The following is a 24,420-nucleotide window of genomic DNA, read 5'->3' as shown; positions in this document are numbered from 1 at the left end:
CAACAATGTCGATGTCACTATAGAATGTCAAGGTGGCTGCAGAGTACTGCTCCGCGTAGGGTATGGTCTCTGGTACAGTGGTTTTGACTTGTGAGCCTTGCCTTGCCTTTCTCCGCACGTCTTCTGGTTCCTACGAGCCCCGGTCGAAGGGACGCGGGGTCGGAGTCGGAAGTAGCGCTTTGGGCTAGGCCTTTCGATCGGAGAGGGTGTCCAGAGGCCGAAGCAAGTGCTCCGATCGGAGTGGTGAGCCCAAGGGGTCGTCGAGCGGACGCCGCTCCTTTCGGACCACGGCACAGTGACAGTACATCCGTCATTGTAGAGGGCACGAGTCTCTTCTTGGACCGTAGTGGTTGTCTTATGTCTATGTCGGGTTCCGTGTCTGAGGGCTGAAGGCGGCGCCTACAATACTGTTCGGACTCTGCAATGCCGGAATGGTCTAAAGCGCCCATCCTGTCGTCCCCTGGCGGTACTTTTTCTGCCACAGCGCACGGCATGGTCCTTGGTGCTGCGTTTGACTCGAATGTCATGTCGTACCCTGTGCTCATCCTTATAAAGGCGCAGGGCGTACTTGTTGGGTGAGGCGGAGTCTGCCCTCGGCCGTCGGGCGAGGCGGAGCCCACTCTCGGACGTCGGGCAAGGTGAAGCCGGCCCCCAGCCATCGGGCAAGGCGGAGCCTGTCCTCAGACGTCGGGCGAGGCGGTGCCAGCCCTCGGGGGTCGGACGAGGCGGAGCCAGCCCTCGGGAGTCGAACGAGGCGGAGCCAGCCCTCGAGGTCGGGCAAGGCAAAGCCAATCTTCCGTCGTTCGGGCAAGAAGCGTAGTAGCGTTCTTGTTTGACCGGAAGCGTCAACGTTTGAAGATTATTAGTTCCACCTTGTTGGGTACCCCGGTATTAGGTCCCCGACGAGACTAGAATAGCTAGAGTGGATAAACAGTCTATATCATACTTCCTATGTCCTAAAAAATTACAATTCTGAATTTTGACTATATTAAATTTGTCTTAAATTTAAATAAGTTTATGAAACTAGTATAAATCTTTATATATTTAAATATGTTTACTATAAAAACACATTCTCAATATAATGATACTTATTTATTTAGTATTATAAATATAAGAAGATTGGTTGACTTAGAAAAAAAACGCCCTAAAAATACAGACCCAGACTGTCCCGTGTTCTTTTTCTCGCTTCTACGCGAGGGAAAGTTCACATGCACAGGCTAAAATGATGAAAGCACGCCTCAACACTCAATGACACCGCCCTCGATCTGATCAAAGATTACGAAGCCGAAGCTTCCATGTGCAAACTTTGCACCACAATTCCACACGCTATACAGTGGGTTAAGAGGAAGTGAAGCACATTATTTTCTAAAAAAGATGAGGCCCACTCTCTGCCATCGATTGGAGGTTAGAAAGAGCTTTCACTGTCGAAATATTACAAAATTATTCATTGGCATATACTGCCAACTAATGAAGGGAGTAGGCCCCCCCCGCGGACGGCAGGCCGGTTGTACGGTTAGTTTCTTATTAGTGGTATAGAACGGCAAGCAGAATGGACATATGTAGTACGTATGTTCCCTAAATAAATTTTAAAAAGGAATTTAAACGTACTAGCTGCATGATTCAACCGAGGGTAAGTACTCCATCCGTGCTAAATTTTAAGACGTTTTGTCTTTTTTAATATATTTCTTTTACTATATATATATATAGACAAATGTATATCTGAGTGCATAACAAAAAAAAAACAATATATATAATGGAATAGTTTTATCTCATACATGATCTCCTATAATAATGTCATGTAATTTTAAGTCAACTTATCGAATAACTTATAGATAATAAGTTGTCTTTCGATTACACCGTATTAACTCACATATTTTAAATTTATTCTTAGAATGAAATGAATTTTCGTCGGTGGGCGGACGACGACGGCGAGGAGTCTGACGACGACCACCCCACATCCTACCTAGATGTTGTACGTCGACCGACGAACCCGGTAACGACGTCCCCACCGCGCGCCTAGCCTCGTTCAATCATTGTTCGGGACCATGGCGGAGCGGATGCTGGTCGGTAGGGACAAAAGAAGAAGACGGAGGCATCGCAGACGGCCGTGCTCCCAACTGGTGTGCGGCATGCCTGCGCGGTCAGTGGACGGCCGCGTCCTGGCCCGCCAACGCATCGGCCAGCGCAGGCAGGTCTCTGCTCCCAACGTTGATGGGTGGCGGGAGATCCTTCCTTGACCAGAGACGCGATCTGCAGCCACTTCGGTTGAGCCTCGCCAAGAGCAGCTCCCGCCGGCCCAGAGGATCTCCACAGAGCTTCGCGACAAATGTTTCAACTGCTCCTCCTACTTGCATAGAGTAGCGACTTGCCGGTTGCCATGACATTGTCTGCGCTGCCACGGTTTCGGCCACCTCACCAGGGACTGCAGGCGGATCAGGTCTGTTGCGGCGACGAAGGCGAAGGGTGGCTTTCCTCATGGAGAAGAGCCACCGGCCCCCAGCACACGCCCCATGGCGGCCCGCGCGAGTTTGGTCGGGTCTGCGGGGGCGCCAGCAGAAGTCGGCGACGACGCTGGCGGCACCGGAGCAAGTCGACGAGCAACACTAGCATGGACGCACCGACCGAGAACGCTGCTACCTTTGCCGCTGCACACTACCTCCATGTGCTAGATCCGCTGCTGCTGGAGCTGTGCGTAAGCACGGGACCTCACGAGTGGGTCGACCCAATGTTGGAGGAGTTCGCCGCCTCGCACGTCGTGAGGCGGCCACCGCCTGCCACATCGACTACTCCTTAGGATGAGGAAGCGTCGCTGGACGACGAGCTCGCCTACACTGTAGCCGAAGCAAGGGCAGTCACCAGTCACGCCACAGTGGGCGAGACACGCTGTGGTGGCCGAGGCGTGCTCCAACAACATACCCCCCAGGCGAGGACGCGGTCCCCCCACCCTGCCACCGCGAGGGGGACAACCCGCCATCGTTGATGACGAGACACGCCCACAAAGCCCAATGCCATTCACCCAACCGTTGACACGACCACACCTCCCGAGGAACGTGGGAGCTCCGCCACCATGAGGTTAAAGTGGTTCACCGCAAAGATCCTGCTTAAGGTGTCGCCGCCGCTGCTGCCTTAGCCAGATGTGGAGGCACAACCAAAGTTGCCAGCTCGCAGCAAGAGAATTGCCGCTCAGGCGCTTTCACGTGTCCCGGCTTCAAAGCGGGGGAGAGGCGCTGGTGATGAAGCGGATGGGTTTTCTCGACGGGCAGACGATGCCTTCCACGGTGTCCACGGACGCCTACGACAACATCTTCGTTGACCAACTCAACCCCTCGCATGCTGAGGCAATGTGTCAGCTCTTCCTAGACCCACAAGGAGAGCGACCGAGGCCGCGCACTCCAGCGCGTCTGATCACCGATGATGGCTATGTAGTATGATTAGCGAGTAATAGCCCATGAGCTTCTATGCTAGGGAGGGCAGAGCCGATTGTATAACACTAGTGCCCCACTCTAGTGTGCCATGTTTGTGGCACATCGTTGTAACTTTTACTATTTCTTAATTTTAATATAAAGATGCGCAAACCTTTTGCGTATTCGAGAAAAAAATAGAAATAGAGAAATATTGAGATGCATGATAACAACAAACATACAATGGCGAAGAAGCTGTCTCATAATTATAAAATTTAGGTTGTGAATGGTTATTTAATGAAATAACAATATTTTTATTTTGTTTTTTTCTCTTTTCCATCTATATCATAAAAAAATCCAACATAACTATGCATACGAGACGATTAAGACGGTCTCTGACAAGGAACCCATATGGGCACCTAAACCCAAAATTGATAGCAAGAGATATAAAATTAGCCTTCAACAGAGTACCTATACGGGAGACCTATTTTGGGTTGCCTGAGAGGCAGAACCTAAATATGGGCATCCTCTCTCCTGGAAACCCATTTGCAGAAAGGATTTTCTTTTGGATCTTGTTGTTGGAGAAGATGCTGAATAGATATTGAACCTTTTGCCTGTAGTGCTACCTAAAAAATAAATGACTCTTGTATTTTAGGTGCTATTGGTGAAGATAGCCTAAAATAAACTAGTGACGTAGAGAGTAGAGACGACCCAAGAGTGAAGAGGCAACCGGAAATCAGCTAATCTCAAAGGATCATGTAAAATATTCCCAAAAATCATTAAAATTACCTATCCAGATCGTCACATTGGCTGCACCACTGACCCGCCCCACCGGAACCTTCACGAACAGACCCTGTAAACTTTTCCAAGGCTGTGTTTAGTTTCTAAAAAGTTTTCAAAAAAAGTACTATAGTAGTTATCATATTAAATTTTGCGATATGTGCATAGAGTATTAAATATAGATAAAAAAAACTAATTGCACAGTTTGATTGGGTCGCGAGACGAACGTTTTGAACCTAATTAATCCATAATTAAATACTAATTGTCAAATAAAAACAAAAATACTACAATAGTCAAATTCCTAAATTTCACAAACTAAACACAGCCTAACCGATACTATCTATGCTCACGTCCTCTAACCTAACACTATCCAGACCATGACCCCACACGCCAGCGCACACAGTCCCAGGCATCTTAACTTCTCCGTTACTCATGCTTAAAGCGCTTTCAGCACGCCAAGCCGCCAGTGCCCAACAGTAGCAACTAGCAAGTCCAGATCTAGCTGCTACCCACGGAGCCACAGCGCCCACGTCTACTTCTGCGCCAATGACTTGTGGGCCCAGATCAAGTGTAGGTCCCGCTTGTCACTTGGAAAGAAATGCTACGTTCGGGTAAACTTCGAGCAGGAAGACCGGATCGGGAAGTGGCACGTCCCGAGCACGAGCCCTCGTCAACCCCCGACTCCGTCCGCACTCCGTACCCGTGACTTCCATTCCAAAGCACCCCGCTCCTTCCTCCCGTGCCTACACCTCGACGATGCCAAACCCCTAGCGCGAACCCCGCCTCTCCCCGTCCTGTTCCTCGTGACGCGGCGGCAGCCATGGCGGAGCCGGCGCTCCTGGACCCCTCCCCCTTCGATCTCCGCCACTACCCGGCACACCTCTTCGACCCGGACCTCCCCCTCGCCGCCGGCGGCCTCCCGCTTGGCGAATTCGCCGGCGACGACGGCTGCGATGGCCTGGAGTTCGACCTGCCCGTAGATTTCTCTATCGACGACTTCCTCCTCCGGTCCCCCGACCGCGGGGACTCCGGCGACGACTCCGGCGAGGGCTCCGCCGCCGGATCCGGCCCCGCCGCGTCCTCCCCGGCCACCTCCGGCGCCAACTCCGCCGTGGCCAACGCCGGCGTCCGCGAGGTGAAGCACGAGGACTCGGACGAGGGAAGGAGCGGCGCCGCCCTGAACTGGAGCCTCAAGCGGAAGCAGGCGAGTCCCGGAGGAGCGACCTCGGACGGGTCCAAGTGCCGCCGATCCGGCGATGGGGAGCTTTCCCCGTCTGCATCGGCGTCGCGTGCCGTCGCGGAGGACTCCGACGAGAGGTGCGCGGGCGGCGAGGAAGAGGACAAGCGCCGGACTGCGCGCCTGATGCGGAACCGCGAGAGCGCGCAGCTCTCTCGGCAGAGGAAGAAGCGGTACGTCGAGGAGCTGGAGGAGAAGGTGAAATCGATGCACTCGGTGATAAATGACCTCAATTCTAAGATCTCCTTCATCGCGGCCGAGAACGCCACACTGAGGCAGAAGCTCGGTGGTGCCGGGTTGAGTGGCCCGCCACCTGGGGTGTATCCACCGCCACCACTGCCGGGCATTCATTTCCCCTGGGTTCCTGGGTATGCAATGCGGCCTCATGGCTCCCATGTCCCACTTGTGCCAATCCCACGATTGAAGCCACAGCAGGCAGCAGCTGCAGGGAAGGTATCCAAGAAACCGGAGGTCAAGAAGTCTGTGGAGAGCAAGAGTAAAACCAAGACCAAGACCAAGAAGGTGGCAAGTATTAGCCTTCTTGGTTTGCTGTTTGTTGCACTTGTCTTTGGTGCTTTTGTTCCTGGGTTCAATCATAGTCTTGGATTGAGAGGAAGGAGCAACAATGTGATGTTTGGAAATTTTGGCCATGCTGATGCTATGGTGTTTAGTGTCACTAACCATGGTAAAGGACCTAAAGGTGGTTTGAACAGTAGTGACATGATTAGTACTGATCCTGGAATGATTACTGGGCATGCTGATGGAATGGGGCAGAAGCATCAATCTGCAAATAACTCCAGTGAGATCTTGCCTGCTTTGTTGTATGTGCCGAGGAATGGAAAACATGTTAAGATCAATGGCAATTTGATTATTCATTCTGTGCTTGCAAGTGAGAAAGCAGTGGCACATAAGGCCTCAAATGGTCAGTCAGTTAAAGATCGTAAGGATACCAGTGTTGCTATAGCTCGCTATCTGTCCCCACCTGGAAAGGATATGAATTCAAAAGAGACGTTCCCGCCAGATGCACCAATGCCACAGTGGTTTCGTGAAGGAATGGAAGGTAAGCACGTTGATGTTTAATTTGTTTAGCAATGTCATGTTCTTTGTTTATTTGTGGTAGCACATTCACCATGAAATTCATTTGTACCATGTCTAGCATTCAGACATCCTCTTATGTGATGTGTATATAATATAAAATTTAGAACTTCACCAATTAAAAATACGAATCTAAATGGTAAGTTTGAGAAAGTGATTTGTAGAAAACACGTGAAAGCAAGTTATATTGGGAAATAAAGCTATGACCTTGAATCATAATTAAAGGACGTTTTGGTTGGACAACAAAGTTGACTTGTAATTAGTTACATTTTGCTGTCCAAAACGTCATCTATTGTGACTTGAGGGAGTATAAGTTGCCAGCTATTAACATGACATGGTAGCGTGGCAAGAAAATGGAACTATGTCCATACTTGAGGTATCTTTCTTTTAGGGGGGAGGGGGGTATCTATAATTGTGATGACCATGCCATATGGACTCATAAGAACTTGTGTGTTGTTATTGCTTGATTATATAACTTCTGTGGCAATGTACAATGGCAGTAAGGAAATTTCAACTTGGGTGGGGTGATCTTTGTATGCTGATCCTGCTCTCTTCACCCATTCCTGAGGTTGCATACAGTGCATACTTAAATTTGCAGCCTATGCTCACAAAATCTTTCAAGCTTTAAGCCTAGTTCAAAGTTCAAACTTGGAAGTAAAGTTTCTACATCTTAGGAGATAGTTTTTGACCTCAAATCTGAAGTTTGCTGTCTTTGATCAGATATTTAATTCTAGCGGTTGCTTTTCCTGATAAAATGAGAAGAGGCAACAAATTGGAACTCTCAACGATAAAATCTGTGTTCATTTTTTTGATATTTCAGTAATGTTTAGTAGGCATTCCAGAATATCCAGATTTTTGTCAAACATTTCTTGTCAGAATCTCCAACTGTCTGGTTGAGATTTGATACTCCTTGAATATTTATCCATAGTGTCTTACTCTGGGATTTGTGTGTAACAATTTTCAGGACCCGTTTTGAACTCGGGAATGTGCAGTGAGGTATTCCAGTTCGATATTTCCGCAGCTTCGGCCAAATCTGGTGGCATTATACCTGCTTCTCCAACTGTGAACTCCTCAAGTGTCAATGCTACCCAGAAAATTCGGAAGCCTGCTCCTGCTTATGGGGGCAAGCTGAAAAACAGGAGGATCATGTATAACGAGGCGATTCCACTCACTGGAAAAACGGTGAACAACACAAAGCCTCAGTCTTTTAACAGCACTTCTGAAAGCAGCAAGGTACCTGATAGCAAGCCAGCATCATCAGTTATCGTCTCTGTGCTAGCTGATCCCAGGGAGGCTGGCAATGGGGATGGTGACCCAAGAGTATCACCAAAACCCCTCTCCAGGATATTTGTCGTCGTACTGCTTGATGGTGTCAGATACGTGACTTACTCGTGCACACTTCCTTTCAAGAGCGCCAGCCCCCACCTTGTGAACTAACCTTGGGGCCAGTGCAGCTTTTTGGTTCATGAGTGGCTAGATAGTTTGGGGAATCTGATGCATTGGAGGTAGATGAATACAGTCATGTGGCGTTGCTTGCTAACAATGGAAATAGACTTTTAAGACTTGCACTCGGCCTGAGGTAATTTGACTTTGTCGAAGGTTTGTAGTGGGGACTGGCGTAATGTTCTGCAAGTTCAACCTTAACCCATGAGGTTTGTGCTTCGATGTAGTCGAGTTCTTATACTCACCTCTTTATGGGGTATGATCCTGTAATACTCTTTGATTGCGGAACTGGAAAATGTAACAGTTGATGAGGGAAGACAATAACTGAAAACAACTTTGTACTAGTATAGTAGTATATATAAATATAATGAAGTGTTTTAATGATTAGTTGATGCCTCGCTCTTGAATTTCGAATGTGTTGTCTGCACTATTATCCCTAGATTAGTGAAAAATGTTCGACGAACTTTGTTATGGATTATATTTATTGTGAAGGAAGCCGTTTTATAATTTGCAATAACAATATATTTGCCCTACCCAGGCTGCGTCTTTTGATATATCAGAAGACCTATTACATTTTGATTTTCACTTTGCATAAATTTGAGTGTTCAAATGAACACGTGGCCTTGTATATGACCCGGAATAAACCTCTAGTCTAAAACCCACTCTTATGGGAAAATTAGCTCAGTACCATTAAAAGATCCGATCCTTAGAAAAATACCATTGAAAGATTGAATTGCAGAAAAATACCATTAAAAGGTTCCTCCGTTGTAGCCTTTTAGCATTCCCGTTAACTTCACGTTAGCTTGAGGAAAAAAAAAATCGGATCCGACTTGAAAGCACCGACATGTCCTGATTCCTGACCGGCTGGCCCAAACGCACCTAACCTGCTGAGGAAAGCACGAACGCACCTGGTCGCGACCTTCGGTGGTGCTCTTCCCCTCGGTGGCGGCCCCTCGTCCCCTCGGCGGCGGCGCTCCTCCCCTCGGCGACGACGGCAGCGACTTCTCAGGCCTATCCCCCATGGTGCGCCCCTCTCCATCTATTTTTTCCTTGTTCTTCATTCTTCTTGTGCTCTTCTTTCATGGTCTGAACCCTAGGTATTGGGGATTCTGTAGTGCTGTGACAAGGGATTGGGGATTTGAGCGAAGATGGACGCTACTGAAATTCCAGAAGGGTAATCTCCTTTGACACACGCTATATTCTTCCAATTTATATCTATTTTGCTGGTATTTTCCCTATTTTTGTGTGCACATGGCTATGTGAACGTACTGAATGAGGACCTGATTTTTTTTTTGTGAATTGGGCCTTACTTTTTCCCCTGTGTTCCATGTGTTTCGGGCTGCATATCACAGGATTGATCCAAAGAATGTTTGTAGAGTAGAGGTCACTGTGAACTCATACTTCAGTACTATACATGGTAAAAAGGTCTACAATAGGGGCAGAGATGTAAGCTGGGTTGTTGATTCAGAAAAGTATTCAGTCATTAATCTAGAGAAGGATATTGCTTCGCACTTTACATGGGACAACAACCAGCAGGCAAATTTCTGGGTTGTAAAAGGGATGCATTGGACATGCAAGTTAATTTCAGATGGTCAACAACCTGCATAGAATGAATGTGGTAAGTTAACTGGTAGGATGAGTGTTGTACTGTTGTACTACCCATATACAAACTTATAATCCAAATGGTCGCCTGCTTGGATCTGCCTTGCTCTCTCATTATTTCATAGTACAGCGTTCATCTTTTATGCTGTCATTGTTGTGGTCGAGACTTGTGCTGTGATTATGTCTCTAATTGATTCTGCTGTGCTTCAGGTTCCTTCTATGCTTCCTGACGAGGCTTTCACTGTCATCCGCAAGTCATTCGACGCACGAAAGGTTCTTCATGGAATGATATCATTTCTATCTTAGTTAATATTGGGATATGTATGCTTGATGTTGAGACTACTGAAATGATTCATATAAATTGGATTACAAAGGCCCAAATAGGCAAATAGACATGATGTTAAGAAACAATATAGTAAGATTCACCATGCATCTCCTGATCTCCACAGTTAAGTTGCCAGCGTTCTATTGGTGGTTCTGTGCTCCCACTCAGACTGGAAGGCAACATTTTGCCTTTTTCATAGTTATTCACCCATTCTAGGCATCCCCCATGTCAGCAATTTGTTGAGTGCAATAGTAATGACATTATGGTCTCATGAAAATTGTGATCTTCTGCAATAGTGATAGTATTTTGTCATATCTGCTTGCTCCAAAGTCCAATCAACTAGTTTATCTATGTACTTATCCTTTCCTAGACATATTTATATGGAATTCATCATACAAAATTGGATTAGTTTGCACCGCATTTGTAACTGTATTTACTTCTATTAGTATCAGAAAATGGATATATTTGTTCATACCATCAATAATAAATATGTGTGACTTCTACAGGTTTTGAAAGAACCTCAGTTCACTTACATTGTTGATATGGATGTTAAGAAGATTCTTGATATAGAGCCAAGGGCATGGGATTTTAGTGCTCGGTTGGAGCCCAAACTTGGAGCTGTAGAATACATGCCTGAAGAGAAGTTAGCAGCTGATCTGGTCAGCATGCTCAATGTTAATAACAAAGGTTCCAATAATGTACTAGGAATCAGGGATACTCATAGTGGTATGATTTATCATCAACAAAAGAAGCCGCGAGTGGCAGTTATAGGAAGTGGACCATCTGGCTTGTTTGCTTCCCTTGTGCTAGGTGAATTTGGTGCAGAAGTTACCTTATTGGAGCGTGGTCAGCCTGTTGAACAGAGAGGTCGTGACATTGGTGCGCTAGCAGTTAGGCGAATTCTACAATCAGAGAGCAACTTTTGCTTTGGCGAGGTATTCTAGTGATTCCTAGTTTTCTACTAAGACATCACAAAATGATCAGTGGGGTGAGTTGCCTTTGTTAAGCAATATTTAAATAGGTAATTTGTTGATTTAGTGTATTTAAAATGAGCTATGTATGTTGATTTAATAATCTGAAAAATGAAGGCATACATGTTCCTGATGAACTGAATGAATTATAAAAAAACATTGAGCTGTAACCTTTCATACAACCTTTCCATTTTGGGAAGCTATTTTCATGCACACATTTACTACACTAAACTACTTTCTTGCATACAATTAAAGCCAACTCACTGAATTATTGAGTCTAGCAATTTGTGAACTCCTTTCTTGATTAAATGAGTCTTGCCTTTTTTATGCATTATCTGGACCCTTAATATGCTTATACTTGTTTAGTCTGATACAAGTAGTACTTTTGGCATGAGATAGGCCCCGGAACATGATTTTGGAATATCAAGAACCCATTTGGGTACTAAAAGGAGTGATCAAATAATTAATCCAGTGTTCATGTTCCTTCAAATCTTAAGGCCATCGATTCTTGATCTTCTGTTCTTAATCATAACAGGGTGGTGCAGGTACATGGAGTGATGGGAAGCTGATGACCAGGATAGGAAGAAACACTGATGGTGTTCAGGCTGTGAGAATCTTCCTGCCTACATCAATCTATTTTCAGTATAAAGCTTTACTCTCATAGTCTGATATATCATTTTCTCAGTAGTGCACTATTTTTTCACGATGTCCAGGCGTGAGAAACTTCCTACTGTACCTCAACCTCAAATATTGTTTTGTGTAATAGTCCACTTTCATGTTCCAATTGTCCAAGAGCTCATGACTTTTTTTTGAATGAAATCGCTTTGATATTTGTCCAAGTTTTTTAAACAACATTTTTTTTATAAGGGATTTTTAAACAGCATTGTTATCCTTTGAGGACCTGTCAGTCACCAGGAGACCAGGTTCTAGATTCCATGGCATCGGACAAGCTAATGGCATACTGATCATGGATAGGCTGACCAGTTCGGACGATTTTAGCATAAACATTTTGTTTGTGGTCATTGCAATTTATTTTCTTCAGAGATGTGCCATTGCCTCCTGATCGAAGGAACTAGTGCTGTGATTTTTTTTTGACTACACAGGAGAGTGTGTGTCATTTCATTAAGAAGAGTACCAAATGTACAACACCAAGACACCACACACCAAACCCACCCTTGCACTTGATCACAATGAGCAAGCAACCCACCTTCAATCACAGAAAAAGACCACAAAGAACAGAAAACAGAACCTAGATAAGGTTCCGGATGCCCTGAGCCCTGGTTGAGCTCCATAGGGCTCCTTCCTCTTCAAACCACCAAGGAAATATTTGGAAGCATTGTTGAAGACTCGGTCATTGCGGTATTTCTAAATCTCCCATGCGATTAAGATGATCAGGGAGCCGAGGCCATTTCTGTGTAGCCTGTCCACTGACTTGACTGCACGGCTCCAACAATAGGAGAATTTAAGTTTTGATTTTTTTAAGCCTCTTTAACTGATTTATCAGGCATTTTCTACAGTTTGAGCTTTGAACACATTGGTTATTTTAGTTACCATGGGTCTTGGATTGCAGGTTATGAAAACATTTGTTCACTTTGGAGCCCCTCCAAACATTTTAGTTGATGGTAAACCACACTTGGGTACTGATAAACTTGTTCCACTGCTGCGAAATTTCAGGCATCACTTAAGAAAGTTGGGTGTAAGTTTCAGCATATATGTGTTTATTGAGCTATGTACTTTCTTTTGTTCTGCAGGATCCATTGCATTGATGCACCATATTCCTTTTTTTTACAGGTTACCATAAGATTTAATGCTAGAGTAGATGACCTTATAGTGGAAGATGGGCAGGTAAAAGGAATTGTGGTCTCTGATGTGGAACTACGGCCAGGTTCTGCCAGCCAGAAACTAGCATTTGATGCAGTTGTATTGGCAGTTGGTCACTCAGCTCGTGACACATATAGTATGCTTTGGCAGCATAATGTAGACATGAGCCCAAAAGTTTTGCTGTAAGTTGCCTATGCTATTAAAATCGTATTCTAGGTTGATATCACTTACGTTGGTTGTATCAAGTGGTCACATGGCAGACAATTTATAATGGAAGATACGAGGCCATGCTTTTTAAAATGCAAAAGTTCATTGGGTGGCATTGTGGAAATGAAAATTAAAAATTAAAATGATGTAGCACACATCCAATTCATGAGACAACCTGCTAATCCTGTGGATTAGAAACTAATGAGCTTCTGCACATTTCAGCATAGCTTATCAATGTTCTTTATTTTAACAATATCCCAGTACCCTATTTTACTTTCCAGCCTCAAATACAACTTTCGCATGTAATGTTGCTAGTAGTAACATTTTGTGCACCCACACAAATCGCACAGCTTCCTTAGAAATGCCTAATGTGAATTCATTTTTTGACTAAACTGGGCCATAAGTGTTTGGAGATTCTCCCCCTTGTAGCCTTTTATCAACTGTCGTTCACTTTATCCTTGCATGTTACACTACTAAATAATAATTGCTTACACTTCAGTTCATGTAACTTAAAGTCAAGGTTCTTGTTTACAGGTTGGCTTAAGAATTGAGCATCCCCAAGAACTGATAAACAGTATCCAAGTAAGACCTTTTTCTTTATTCTGATCATCTTCTTTCTGGATGACACTGTCCAGTGTGATTACCATTATTTTTTCTCAAATGCGCAAGAGAGTTGCGTATCATTTCATTAAGAGAGAACTAGAGAAGGAATTGTAATTTTACCTTTATTACATGCATGATATTTGATGTTCAAGGCTATTTTCGAATGAGGAAAATTAAAGCCAAAGCCAACTATGCGAGGTTTAGAGTGTTAACTTGTTTCTGAGTGATCTGTTAGTAATCAAGGAAACAATAAAGAAACTGCCTATTGTTTCCAAGGTCTTTGACCCAGTTTTGTAATGCAGATAGCAGCTTGGATAGTTATCTTTTAAACAGAGAGCAGGGTAGCCTGTGTACTACAGGCTAAGGAACATGTGTCGTACTTGAATGAATTCTCTTACAATTATTAGACAGGACACTGAAGCATGGTACTGTGCCTTTGTTCCCAGGCTGTGACCAAGGGTCAGCCTTGGCCCAGGGTAGCTCAAGCTTTGCTTCCATCAGTGATTCTGCTGTTCAGTTATAAAGTAATACTAGGGTGAAAGCAGCGATGGAAATCCATCAACTGAATCATTTCCGTAAAATATAAAACATGGAGAAATGGAGATGCAAATTGCCGGAAACAATAGTGGAAACAAAATGTACTATTTTAATATTTTGAAGTATCTGCTGTGCTCCTTTGATGTATCTGCACATTGTGGGCTTGGTAAATAATGATTTAGTGCTCAACTACTTGTCTGCTTGGTGTAGCTAAGTATATGATGCATGCTATTGCTAATGTCACAAATTGCAGTACTCCGAACTGGCGGCTGAAGTACAGAGAGGACGTGGGCGGATACCTGTGGCAGATTACAAAATAGCGAAGTCTGTTGGTGAAAGAGACGCAGCGAATGAAATTGACATAGCTGAGCCAAGTCGTAGTTGGTACTCGTTTTGCATGTGCCCAGGTGGACAGGCAAGGCACTCGCTCTCTCCCTCCCTCCCTCCCTCCCCTCTCTCCCTTCTCTCTCTGATATTCCATTTCGTAATACGACGACGTTCCATTCATTTTTTTGAGACATGCATTCAGGTTGTTCCAACCAGCACAAATCCATCAGAACTGTGCATCAATGGCATGTTGTTCTCACGGCGTGCATCAAAGTGGGCAAACTCAGCTCTTGTAGTCACTGTATCATCTCATGATTTCAAGCCATTTCAATCCCATGGTCCTCTTGCTGGTGTTGAATTCCAGGTACTAGTTATATGAGAATTATGTGTGATAACAACAGAACCACTCAAATTGCTGTAGTAACTTGCTAATGTCTACCTGTATTCAAATAGTGTACATTCAGTAAGCAACACGCTAGAATAATCACAGATGTCGCAACTCGCAAGAGGTTTTCTGACAACCTGGAAACATATTTGTTCCTCATGCTTGAATCAATTATTTTGGCTCTATACAACCTGGAAACATATTTGTTCCTCATGCTTGAATCGATTATTTTGGCTCTATACAACCTGGAAACATATTTAGTACAATTTGATTTGAGATATAAAGGCAAGGACTCCAACTAGAGTGATCTTACTGGTTAGTGGCTACTCCATCACTCTGCAAACGCGCTTGTAGAAGTTCTGTATCCAAGTTGGGTAGGAAAGACATGATAAACTATCCATATTGTCTGATCAGTTTCATCTTTTCTTTAACTAAAAAAATAAAGTTGACTTGTTAGCGGTTCTCAAAGGATATCAAAGGAATAATGTTAGTCGCTGAATTCTTACTTTTGGTAGTAGCAGAATTCTTACTCTCATCGAGAGAGGATGATATTAGGAGTTGGGGCAATTTTCTGATTTATTTCTCACAAAATGTCATGCCAACCTGAGGGGTTGGGGATACATATTTATAGGCTGCTAGCCAGCTAAGCGTATGCCAAGATGCTAGTCTAAGATGCTAAGATGCTAGTCTAAGATGCTAATATGCTGCCCTCTAAGATGTTGTACTCTAAGATGCTGTCCTAGATGCTAAGATGCTGTCCTTGTGGCAGCAACAGCCAACAGCCCCACAAAGACCAGACCAGTCAGACTTATCCATCATTCTCCCCCTAAGTCTTGTGCGTCATCTTGTGGTAAAGTTGAACCATCCCGGTCCTCGAGCAGAGCTCAAGGAACTTGATCCTCTCAAGAGGCTTGGTGAGCAGGTCCGCAAGCTGTCCTTGGTGTTGATGTAGCTCGCCTTGATGCTCCCTTCCTCCAAGCAGCCTCGGATGAAGTGGTACCTCACCCGGATGTGCTTGCTGCGTTCATGGAAAACGGGGTTCTTTGCCAGGGCCAGAGCGGACTTGCTGTCCACCCTGAGCTCCACCGCTCTAGTGTCTCTGCCGAGGAGATCACCAAGCAGTTGAGCGAGCCAGAGCGCCAGAGTCGAAGTGGTGGAGGCCGCTATGTACTCGGCCTCGCAGCTGGACAGGGCCACCACCTGCTGCTTGACCGACTGCCAGCTAACGAGGCACTTGCCGAGGAAGAAGAGATTCCCGCTCGTGCTCTTGCTGGTGTCGATGTCGCCGGCGTGGTCGCTGTCGCTGTACTCGACGAAGTGTGCCGCCCCAGGGCACCTAGGGTAGTAGAGGCCGTGATTGAGAGTCCCCGCAACGTAGCGGATGATCCTCTTCACAGCCTGTTAGTGCTCTGTCGTCGGTCGCTGCATGAACCGACTAACGTAGCCGACAGAGAATGCCAAGTCCGGCCGTGTGTGGGCGAGGTAGCAAAGGCTCCCCATAAGACGCTGGTACTGCGTAGCCGCTACTGCGTAGCGTCCACCTCCTTCATCGTGCTGTCGCGGCTCAGCTTCAGCCTCTCCTCCATCGGAGTGAGAGCTGGGTTGCAGTCGGTGAGTCCAGCTAGCTCAACGACGCGCTTGGCGTAGGCGGTCTGTCGAAGCGTGATCCCGGAGTCATCCTGGTGCACCTCGATTCCCAGGTAGAAGGAGAGAGGTCCCAGGTCACTCATCTGGAAGGTGGCCTTCATCTCTTCCTTGTATGCCGCCACCTCCGCATCCTTGGTGCCGGTGATCACCAAGTCGTCGACGTAGACACCCACCAGCAGAGCATTTCTTCCACTGCCCCGTCGGTAGATGGCCGCCTCGTGCGGGCTTTGCTCGAAGCCGATCCCCTTTAGCGTGGAATCCAACTTGGCATTCCACGCCCTCGGTGCCTGTCGCAAGCCATAGAGGGCCTTGCGCAGGCGGAGCACCTTGCCCTCCTTGCCGGGGATCGCAAATCCCGGCGGCTGGTGCACGTAGACCTCCTCCTTCAAGTCGCCGTTAAGGAACGCCTACTTGACGTCCATGTGATGAACACGCCAGCCCTCCTGGGCAGCTAGCGCAAGGAGGAGTCGCACGGACTCCATCCGTGCCACGGGAGCAAAGGCGTCGTCGAAGTCGACCCCCTCCTGCTGCACGAAACCTCGTGCCACCAAGCGAGCCTTGTGCTTGACGATGACGCCGGCTTCATCCCTCTTCAGCTTGTACACCCACTTAAGGGTGATCGCTCGGTGACCACGAGGAAGGTCAGCAAACTCCCAGGTGCGGTTCCTCTCGACCGCATCCATCTCCAACTGCATCGCGGCGCGCCATGCCGCGTGTCTTTCGGCCTCTGCAAACGACCGAGGCTCGCCGTCGTCACACGCAAGGTGCAACTGCGTCTCCAGGTCGTGAGGCACCGGTCCCGGCACCGACTGGTCGCCGAGAAGGTTCTCCATTGTACGGTACCGCAACGGCTCGCCGTCGTGGTATGCGTCGATGCGCTCCTCGTCGTGAGAGAGCGGAGTAGCGAGCTCAACCGGGCTGTGCTCGACACAAGCTGGTGTTGGAGTAGACGTGCCCGGAGAGGTGCCTGTCGGAGCTGGAGTGCGTGGCGGTGCCGGCTGTGGTGGAGCCGGCGAAGGACTCATCGCAGCCGAGGTCCTGGCTGGAGAGCGTGGTGCTGTCGGAGTAACAGGCACCGGGGTCGGTGGAGGCTCGGGGACTGGGGTAGACGCGCTCGCCGAAGGAGAGCTGCCTACTCCCCTAGCTCCCTCGAAGTGGACGTACTCGACAGTGAAGTCGTCGTACGTCGGAGCCGAGCCGTCGTCCACCGCCTTGTCCCACGCCCATCCTCGCCCTTCGTCGAACACAATGTCGCGTGCCGTGCGCACACGCTGTGTCTTCGGGTTGAGGATGCGGTAGGCCTTCGAGCCCTCCGCGTAGCCGATGAACACTCCCGGAGTGCTCCTGTCGTCGAGCTTGCCGATGTGGCTAAGCTCCTTGGCGAACGCGAGGCAGCCGAAGACCCGCAAGTGGGAGACCGCCGGCTTGCGCCCATGCCAAGCCTCGTACGGCGTCCTGCCATCGAGCGCCTTGGTAGGCGAGCGGTTGAGGATGTAGACGGCCGACACCACCGCCTCTCCCCAGAAGACAGCCGGCATCCCCCTCTGCTTGAGAAGGGCCTGAGCCATCCCACAATCGTCTGGTGCGCCGCTCGACGACGCCGTTCTGCTGTGGGCTGTACGGCGCGGAGTAGTGGCGCTGAATGCCCTCATCAGCGTAGTACGACGTGAATTCAGCTGCCGTGAATTCGCCGCCGTTGTCGGTGCGCAGCACGCGCAGCTTGCGGCCGCACTCCGCCTCCGCAGCAGCCTGTGAGCGCCTGATGGCGTCCGCAGTCTCTCCCTTACTGCCGAGGACCATCACCCACATGTAGCGGGAGAGGTCGTCGACGAGCAGCAGGAAGTAGCGTCGTCCTCCCGGTGTGGCCGGTGTCACCGGGCCACACAAGTCCCCATGCACAAGCTCGAGCCTCTCCTTGGCTCGAAAGGTTGCCCGCTGGGGAAAGGGGAGTCACCTCTGCTTCGTCAACACGTAGACGTTGTAGAGCTGCTCCACATGGTCGAGGCACGACAGGCCTCGCACCATCTCCGTGGCACTGAGCCGCTTTAGGGCCTCGAAGTGAAGGTGCCCAAAACGCTCGTGCCACTGCCACCTGCACGTTAAGGACGTAGAGTTGATTTGCGCTTCTGGATACCTTGGCAAGAAGGCGGCGACGGCGATCCCAAATCCTCATGACTCCATCCTCAACCACCACGCGCAAACCGTTCTCATCCAGCTGTCCCAAACTGATGATGGAGTTCCTTAACGCGGGAATATAGTAGACTCCGGTGAGCAGCCTATGCTCACCAGACACGGTGGTGAAGATGACGGAGCCGATGCCCTTGATCTCCACGCCGGAGGCATCCCTAAACTTGACGGAGCCTCGGACACTAGAGTCAAGCTCGGTGAAGAACCCCCGTCGACCGGTCATGTGATGGGTGGCGCCGGTGTCGAGGCACCACCCGTCAGTCTTGTCGTTGCCGGAGCCGTCGCCGAGGAGGGCGTGTGCTTTTGGCTCGTCAAGGTGGAGGAGAGCCGCTGCGGCCGGTGCCGCTGGAGGTAGCTCGATGCTTGCATGTGCCATGAACAGAGCCGGCACCTCCTCCTCCGCTTGTGTGACGTGGGCCTGGCCGCGTCGTGTCTGTCGACAGTCCTTGGCCCAATGACCAAGCTGGCCGCAGTTGCGGCAGGCGTCGTCTCGTGCCGACTTGTGCTTGTCGGCGGCGCCGCCCTAGGCGCCTCTGCGGGCATCACCCTCGGCACGTCCTCGCGCCCCGGCCTGTGCGTCTCTGCGTGCCTTGCGCGGCTTGCCACGCTTGCGGCTGCCAGTCGCGGAAGAAGGCTCCCCCTTCTTCCGGTCACCTTGGCAGGCATCCCACTGCTCCCGAGTGAGAAGGAGCTTCCCGCCAGTGGTGATGGGCTCCGGGAGAGACTGTGGCTCATCGCTGTCGACGACCTATCGCCTCCTCGATCGACATCGTGGAGAGAACCAGCAGGGACTCGATCGAGCGAGCCATCTGTTTGTACTTCTCGGGGACGCAGCGGAAGAGCTTTTCGACAGCTCTCTCCTCGCCGTAGGTGTCATCGCTGAACTGCACCATCTTCTGCAACAGAGTGTTGAGACGGAGAGCAAAGTTATCAACGTCCTCACCTGGCTTGAAGGCCAGGTTCTCCCACTCCTTGCGAAGTGCCTGCAGTGTGGACTTGCGGGCGCGGTCGCTGCCGATGCGTGCCGCAGCGATGGCGTCCCAAGCCTCCTTGGCAGTCCGCTTGTTGGTAAGCGAGAACTGCATCTTGGACGGGACTGCAGCGATGAGGGCATCCAGCGCCCGTCGATCCTGGTCGTAGTCGACGTCGCCGTACCGGACTGCCTCCCACATGTGCCGCACCTGGAGCTTTACCCTCATCACCGCAGCCCACTCGACGTAGATGGTCTTAGTGAGGGTAGGCCACCCACCGCCGGGGGCGACGTCCCTGACAACAGCCTGGAGCCCGTGGTAACCACGGTACCGATCCGGGGAGAGAGCCACGCTGCCTGTGAAGGCCGCGCTCTCCATCGACCCGTCCGCCACCGTTGCCGTGCGCGCCTCCTCTAGGGGTGCCACCGCCGTGCACGCCTCCTCCAGGAGCGCCACCGCCGTGCGTGACTCCTCCAGGAGCGCCGCCGGCGCGTCCGCGCCTGTCTGGGCTGCCGCCGCGCTCGTGGGCGTGCGCGGCTGCCCACTGCGCCGCCCGCGCTCGCGCTGCCTCCCTCCCCAGCAGCTCGAGGTCCGCGTCGGCACCATCGTCAGCAGAAACGGAGCTGCTGATGCTGCCGCGCAGAGCCTCGACCTCTGCTGCCGCCGCACGCGCTGCATCCGCCGCCGCCGCCGCTTCCGCCTCCGCTCTGGCTGTTGCCAGCTCCGCCGTTGCTAGCCTCGATGCCCTTGCCGCCGCCGCAGCGGTCTCTACCGCCGCTCGCTCGCGTTCCTCTACCGCGGCAAGTTCGGCCTCCTGCCGACGCCGCGTGCTCGAGGCGACCGAGCGCTGAGACTGCCCTGCGGACATGACGCGCTACCGGGGGGCTGCTGCGTGGGGAGAGGGCTGCTTCAGCGCAGAGGGAGAGGAGTGAGCAGGAGCGGCCGGAGCTGCTGCTGCTCCCAGCTGGGGCTGTTGCGCGGTTGGGAAAGGAGATGAGCAGGAGTTTCTCAGGCTACAGGATAGTACGGCTCTGATACTAGTTGTTAGTCGCTGAATTCTTACTTTTGGTAGTAGCAGAATTCTTACTCTCATCGAGAGAGGATGACACTAGGAGTTGGGACAATTTTTTGGTTTATTTCTCACAAAATACCATGCCAACCTGTGGGGTTGGAGATACATATTTATAGGCTGCTAGCCAGCCAAGCATATGTCAAGATGCTAGTCTAAGATGCTAAGATGCTGTCCTCTAAGATGCTGTACTCTAAGATGCTGTCCTAGATCTAAGATGTTGTCCTTGTGGTAGCAACAGCCAGCAGCCCCACAAAGACCAGACCAGCCAGACTTATCCATCAAATAATTCTAGGGAGTTACTTAGCTAATTTTCTGTTATGGTACTGTAACCTATCTAATTTTAGATAAAGACTCAAATGGTCAAGTGGGTGGAAAATATAGAATTTTGTGCAAATAATGTAACAAATATACTGCCCACCTTTGTTCATCAACTTAAGTTATTGAATGGACTGGCTCATACATTCAGATCAACAATAATTAATGTAAAATAATGACAGCTTAAATCACTGCCATCCATCTTAAAGTTTACGATGGATGTTCATTATGTTCTAGTATGAAATGTATGAGCATAGAGAATGTTCTACAATTTTTTCTTCATTTGTAGTGCATTTTAATGGCAAAATTTCGCTCCTTAAGCTCACAAAAAATTGGTACTCATTGAAACCAGAGAGAATTTGAAAGAAGAGCTGCTATGATGGGTGGAGGGAATTTTGTTGTTCCTGCACAGTGTGTCACCGATTTTATCAGCAACAGACTGTCAGGTACTGGCATTGCTAAAACTTTTAAGGTAGTAAGTAATCATTTAGTTTTACTTTGATTAACCTGGTTGTCTGTTCCAGTTACAACACTGCCACCATCAAGCTACAGATTAGGAGTTCGTCCATCTAATCTCCATGAGCTATTCCCTCCTTACATAACTGAAGCTTTACAACAGTCAATAATAATGATTGACAGAGAGGTATGACAATTCTTATTTTGTGTTTGTTTTATGATTCAAATCCCACATGTGGTGATTCATTTGTAATGCAATATTTTCAGATGTCAGGCTTTCTTTCTAGCAAGGCCCTACTTCATGGTGTGGAGGTATGCAAATTGCTCTGCTCTTTCCTATGATTCTTCACCTGATAAATTTCTAAACACCAACTAGTTAAAACATGAGAAAGTCTACTTCTAGTTTGATAACGACTCGTTAATCATCTGCCCGTATCTCTATCAATGAAGTTTTATTTTCACCCTCCAGTGTGGGTTCATTTGTGTGTGTTTTGGTGCTGTTCTATTCTCAGTGTTCTTCTTAACGCCATGATACCCAGCTTTCCTGATTATTTGAGAAAAGAATATTTCCACCCTCTGGTTACTTTTATGCTTATTGTTTAAGATCTGTTTCCAGACTAGGACAAGTTCTCCCTTACAAATTTCACGACATGGAGAAACATACGAAAGTACATCACTGCGAGGATTATATCCAATTGGGGAAGGTGCTGGCTATGCTGGGGGCATATTAAGTGCTGCTGTGGATGGTATGTATTGTGGTTTTGCTTTAGCTAAACAACTTTCTCTATTCCACGGTGGTATAGAGTCATTTCTTGGCAAAGCACAAAAACAAACAGGTTTTGTAAAGTATTGAATGGCAGTGCCTAGTATTTTATTGGTCCAAAATTTTGGGGAATGATTCTCGCCATGGTAGCTTTATATCATAGGGCAATTTTGTCATGTTTAGAGCCGCTGTGATTGCCTCATTGAATTCATCAACTAATTTGTGCACGGTTGATGTAGAAGGGCAGAGCAAAGCAGTGATGCTGTAGGTGAATGTTCTGGTATAGATATAGCTATGTAACAAATAATTTGTAGCTTCCTATGTGGATGCCACCTTAATTTTGTGAAGACAATTCACCAAGCATAATCTGAGTTTTTTTTTGTTACGTCAAGTATCGTGTATACGTTTTGTGCTAATAATTACCTGTGGCTAATGTGTATCTGGAGTAACATTTATTTTATTTATGACTAGAGAGAGTAGTTAGTGGAGTCTAATATATAACGTGTTTGAAATTGGTTGCTTCGAGAATGTAAAAGAGAGATTGAAGACGAGAATCAGAAGAATGAGAATGAATGCTTGTATGTCGTTGATATGTTGTTCACATATATATTGATACATCGGTGGGCGAACCGACATGCCCGCTCACGCTCCATTTCTATACGTTGGATGAGATCACACGGTGACAAGTTTGTCACTTCAATAGTGAGACTATACCTGCTAACTCGGCTTGTTTAGATGCACTATCTACCTCATGTGTGTTAGGTGGAATTTAATTTAAATTTACACCAACCCATCCTAACACACATGGATAGACATCCAAACACAGGGGTTAATCAATAGAGATTTAGAATAAATGTCGAAAATTAATGACGAAATTACATTTTTTTATAGTAAATACAAAACAAGATCACTCTTACCGAGGCTGCAGCCCCCCTTATCCGCCACTGCATATATATATATATATATATATATATATATATATATATATATATATATATATATATATATATATATGAAAAAAATGACGGATCATGTGTGTATGTAGGGTTATACACTTGTATAGGGCTTAGGCCGTGCCCAACGCTCCATCCCGGATGTATGCCCCGGCCTCCACGTTTGCATGTAGCCTCCACATCAGCTCGAGTGTGTGCTTCGCAGCATGTCAGAAGTGCTTGCAGAAGATCCTACTGCTTGGTCTGACAAAAGGTTGGAGCCACCGTCCCTACACGCATTGTGCGCTTGCGACGGAAAAAGAACGCGCGCAGTTGAAAATTACAAGGCATGCGATAAAGCAGCCTGCGTTGGTCCCCCACAAAGCCAATTAATGTATGTGCTTGCGTTGTGGCATTTAATCCTCTGCCGCTGCTTGAGCTACGTGGAACTTTCTTTTACTTTCGCTTGATGTCTGTTTAGTTTCTAAAATTTTGCAAAATTTTTTAAGATTTTTTGTCACATCGAATCTTTGACGCATGCATGAAGTATTAAATATAAATAAAAAATAAAACTAATTACACAGTTTAGACGAAATTCACGAGACGAATCTTTTAAGCCTAATTAGATTATGATTGGACACTAATTGTCAAATAACAACGAAAATGCTATAATACCATTTCTCAAAATTTTTCGCCAACTAAACAAGGCTGCCCTTACAAGAGGTTATGTGGACCTATCTTAGGTAGGTGTCAACTTGGTCTAGGTCACACCCTGGGCCGTATCGACTCGAGGTAGGCGTGTCACCTGATGATAGTACTTCCTCACTTCTAATCATGTTTTCAACTTTTTGAGCATATTGGCTAATCTACGTCCTACTTTTTCTACATCTAACGTGCAAAATAACAATATGATCATGGTACGTATATCTATTTTTGCTGAGAGGATCTAGAAATTCCTAGAGCTGGTGGTTTGGCCAAAATCTCTCTGTAGTGAAGACGAAGGGGTGCGGTGCAAGAGAGGCTTGACGGAAACCCACTTATACGTGGGAAGGCTCACGAGCAATCCGTGGTGTTACCTGATCGAGGGCCCGACAATCTTGGGCCTCCGTCCAAGCTCGTCGGCTTTCGACTCCACTAAATTTAATTAGTGTGCAGCCAATATACTAAAGGAACTGTTTGTGCTGCCTATGTTAACATTCCTTCACTGAATCTTTCATCACCCTGTTCGCTTAGCTTATAAGTCGTACTTTTTCAATCAACAAACGGTATTTTTCTCTCGCAACGAATTAGCCAACAGTACTTTCGGCGAACATGACACATAATTATGAATGACATCAAAACCT

At 47.7% G+C, this 24,420-nt stretch overlaps 2 protein-coding genes across 2 annotated transcripts; both read left to right on the top strand.

The window, feature by feature from the left end:
- The first annotated feature begins 4,846 nt into the window (after positions 1 to 4,846).
- Positions 4,847 to 8,343, top strand: LOC136512004 (bZIP transcription factor 39-like). The gene is made up of 2 exons (XM_066506014.1): positions 4,847 to 6,478; positions 7,478 to 8,343. The coding sequence occupies exons 1-2, from the start codon at positions 5,002 to 5,004 to the stop codon at positions 7,948 to 7,950; spliced, it is 1,950 nt and encodes a 649-aa protein (XP_066362111.1). The 5' UTR covers positions 4,847 to 5,001; the 3' UTR covers positions 7,951 to 8,343.
- Positions 8,344 to 8,803: 460 nt separating this feature from the next.
- On the top strand, positions 8,804 to 22,511 carry LOC136512428 (uncharacterized). The gene is made up of 15 exons (XM_066506390.1): positions 8,804 to 8,979; positions 9,072 to 9,130; positions 9,309 to 9,574; positions 9,769 to 9,831; positions 10,390 to 10,818; positions 11,390 to 11,461; positions 12,425 to 12,550; positions 12,646 to 12,849; positions 13,417 to 13,464; positions 14,276 to 14,437; positions 14,552 to 14,713; positions 21,279 to 21,372; positions 21,451 to 21,569; positions 21,650 to 21,694; positions 21,999 to 22,511. Exons 3-15 carry the CDS (start codon positions 9,545 to 9,547, stop codon positions 22,233 to 22,235), a joined length of 1,791 nt encoding a protein of 596 aa, XP_066362487.1. The 5' UTR covers positions 8,804 to 8,979; positions 9,072 to 9,130; positions 9,309 to 9,544; the 3' UTR covers positions 22,236 to 22,511.
- The last annotated feature ends 1,909 nt before the right edge of the window (positions 22,512 to 24,420 follow it).

This window comes from Miscanthus floridulus, chromosome 16 (genome assembly GCF_019320115.1).
Source record: "Miscanthus floridulus cultivar M001 chromosome 16, ASM1932011v1, whole genome shotgun sequence".
Lineage (NCBI taxonomy): Eukaryota > Viridiplantae > Streptophyta > Magnoliopsida > Poales > Poaceae > Miscanthus > Miscanthus floridulus.
This window is presented reverse-complemented; position numbering and strand designations above follow the sequence as displayed.

Bases quoted from the DNA above. Each gene is read 5' to 3' on its own strand.
- LOC136512004 (XM_066506014.1), top strand. From the start codon at position 5,002: ATGGCGGAGCCGGCGCTCCTGGACCCCTCCCCCTTCGATCTCCGCCAC. The intron at 6,479-7,477 runs GTAAGCACGTTG...AACAATTTTCAG, and splicing joins GTTTCGTGAAGGAATGGAAG to GACCCGTTTTGAACTCGGGA.
- LOC136512428 (XM_066506390.1), top strand. From the start codon at position 9,545: ATGGTCAACAACCTGCATAGAATGAATGTG. The intron at 12,850-13,416 runs GTTTTGCTGTAA...TCTTGTTTACAG, and splicing joins ATGTAGACATGAGCCCAAAA to GTTGGCTTAAGAATTGAGCA. The intron at 14,714-21,278 runs GTACTAGTTATA...CATTGAAACCAG, and splicing joins TTGCTGGTGTTGAATTCCAG to AGAGAATTTGAAAGAAGAGC.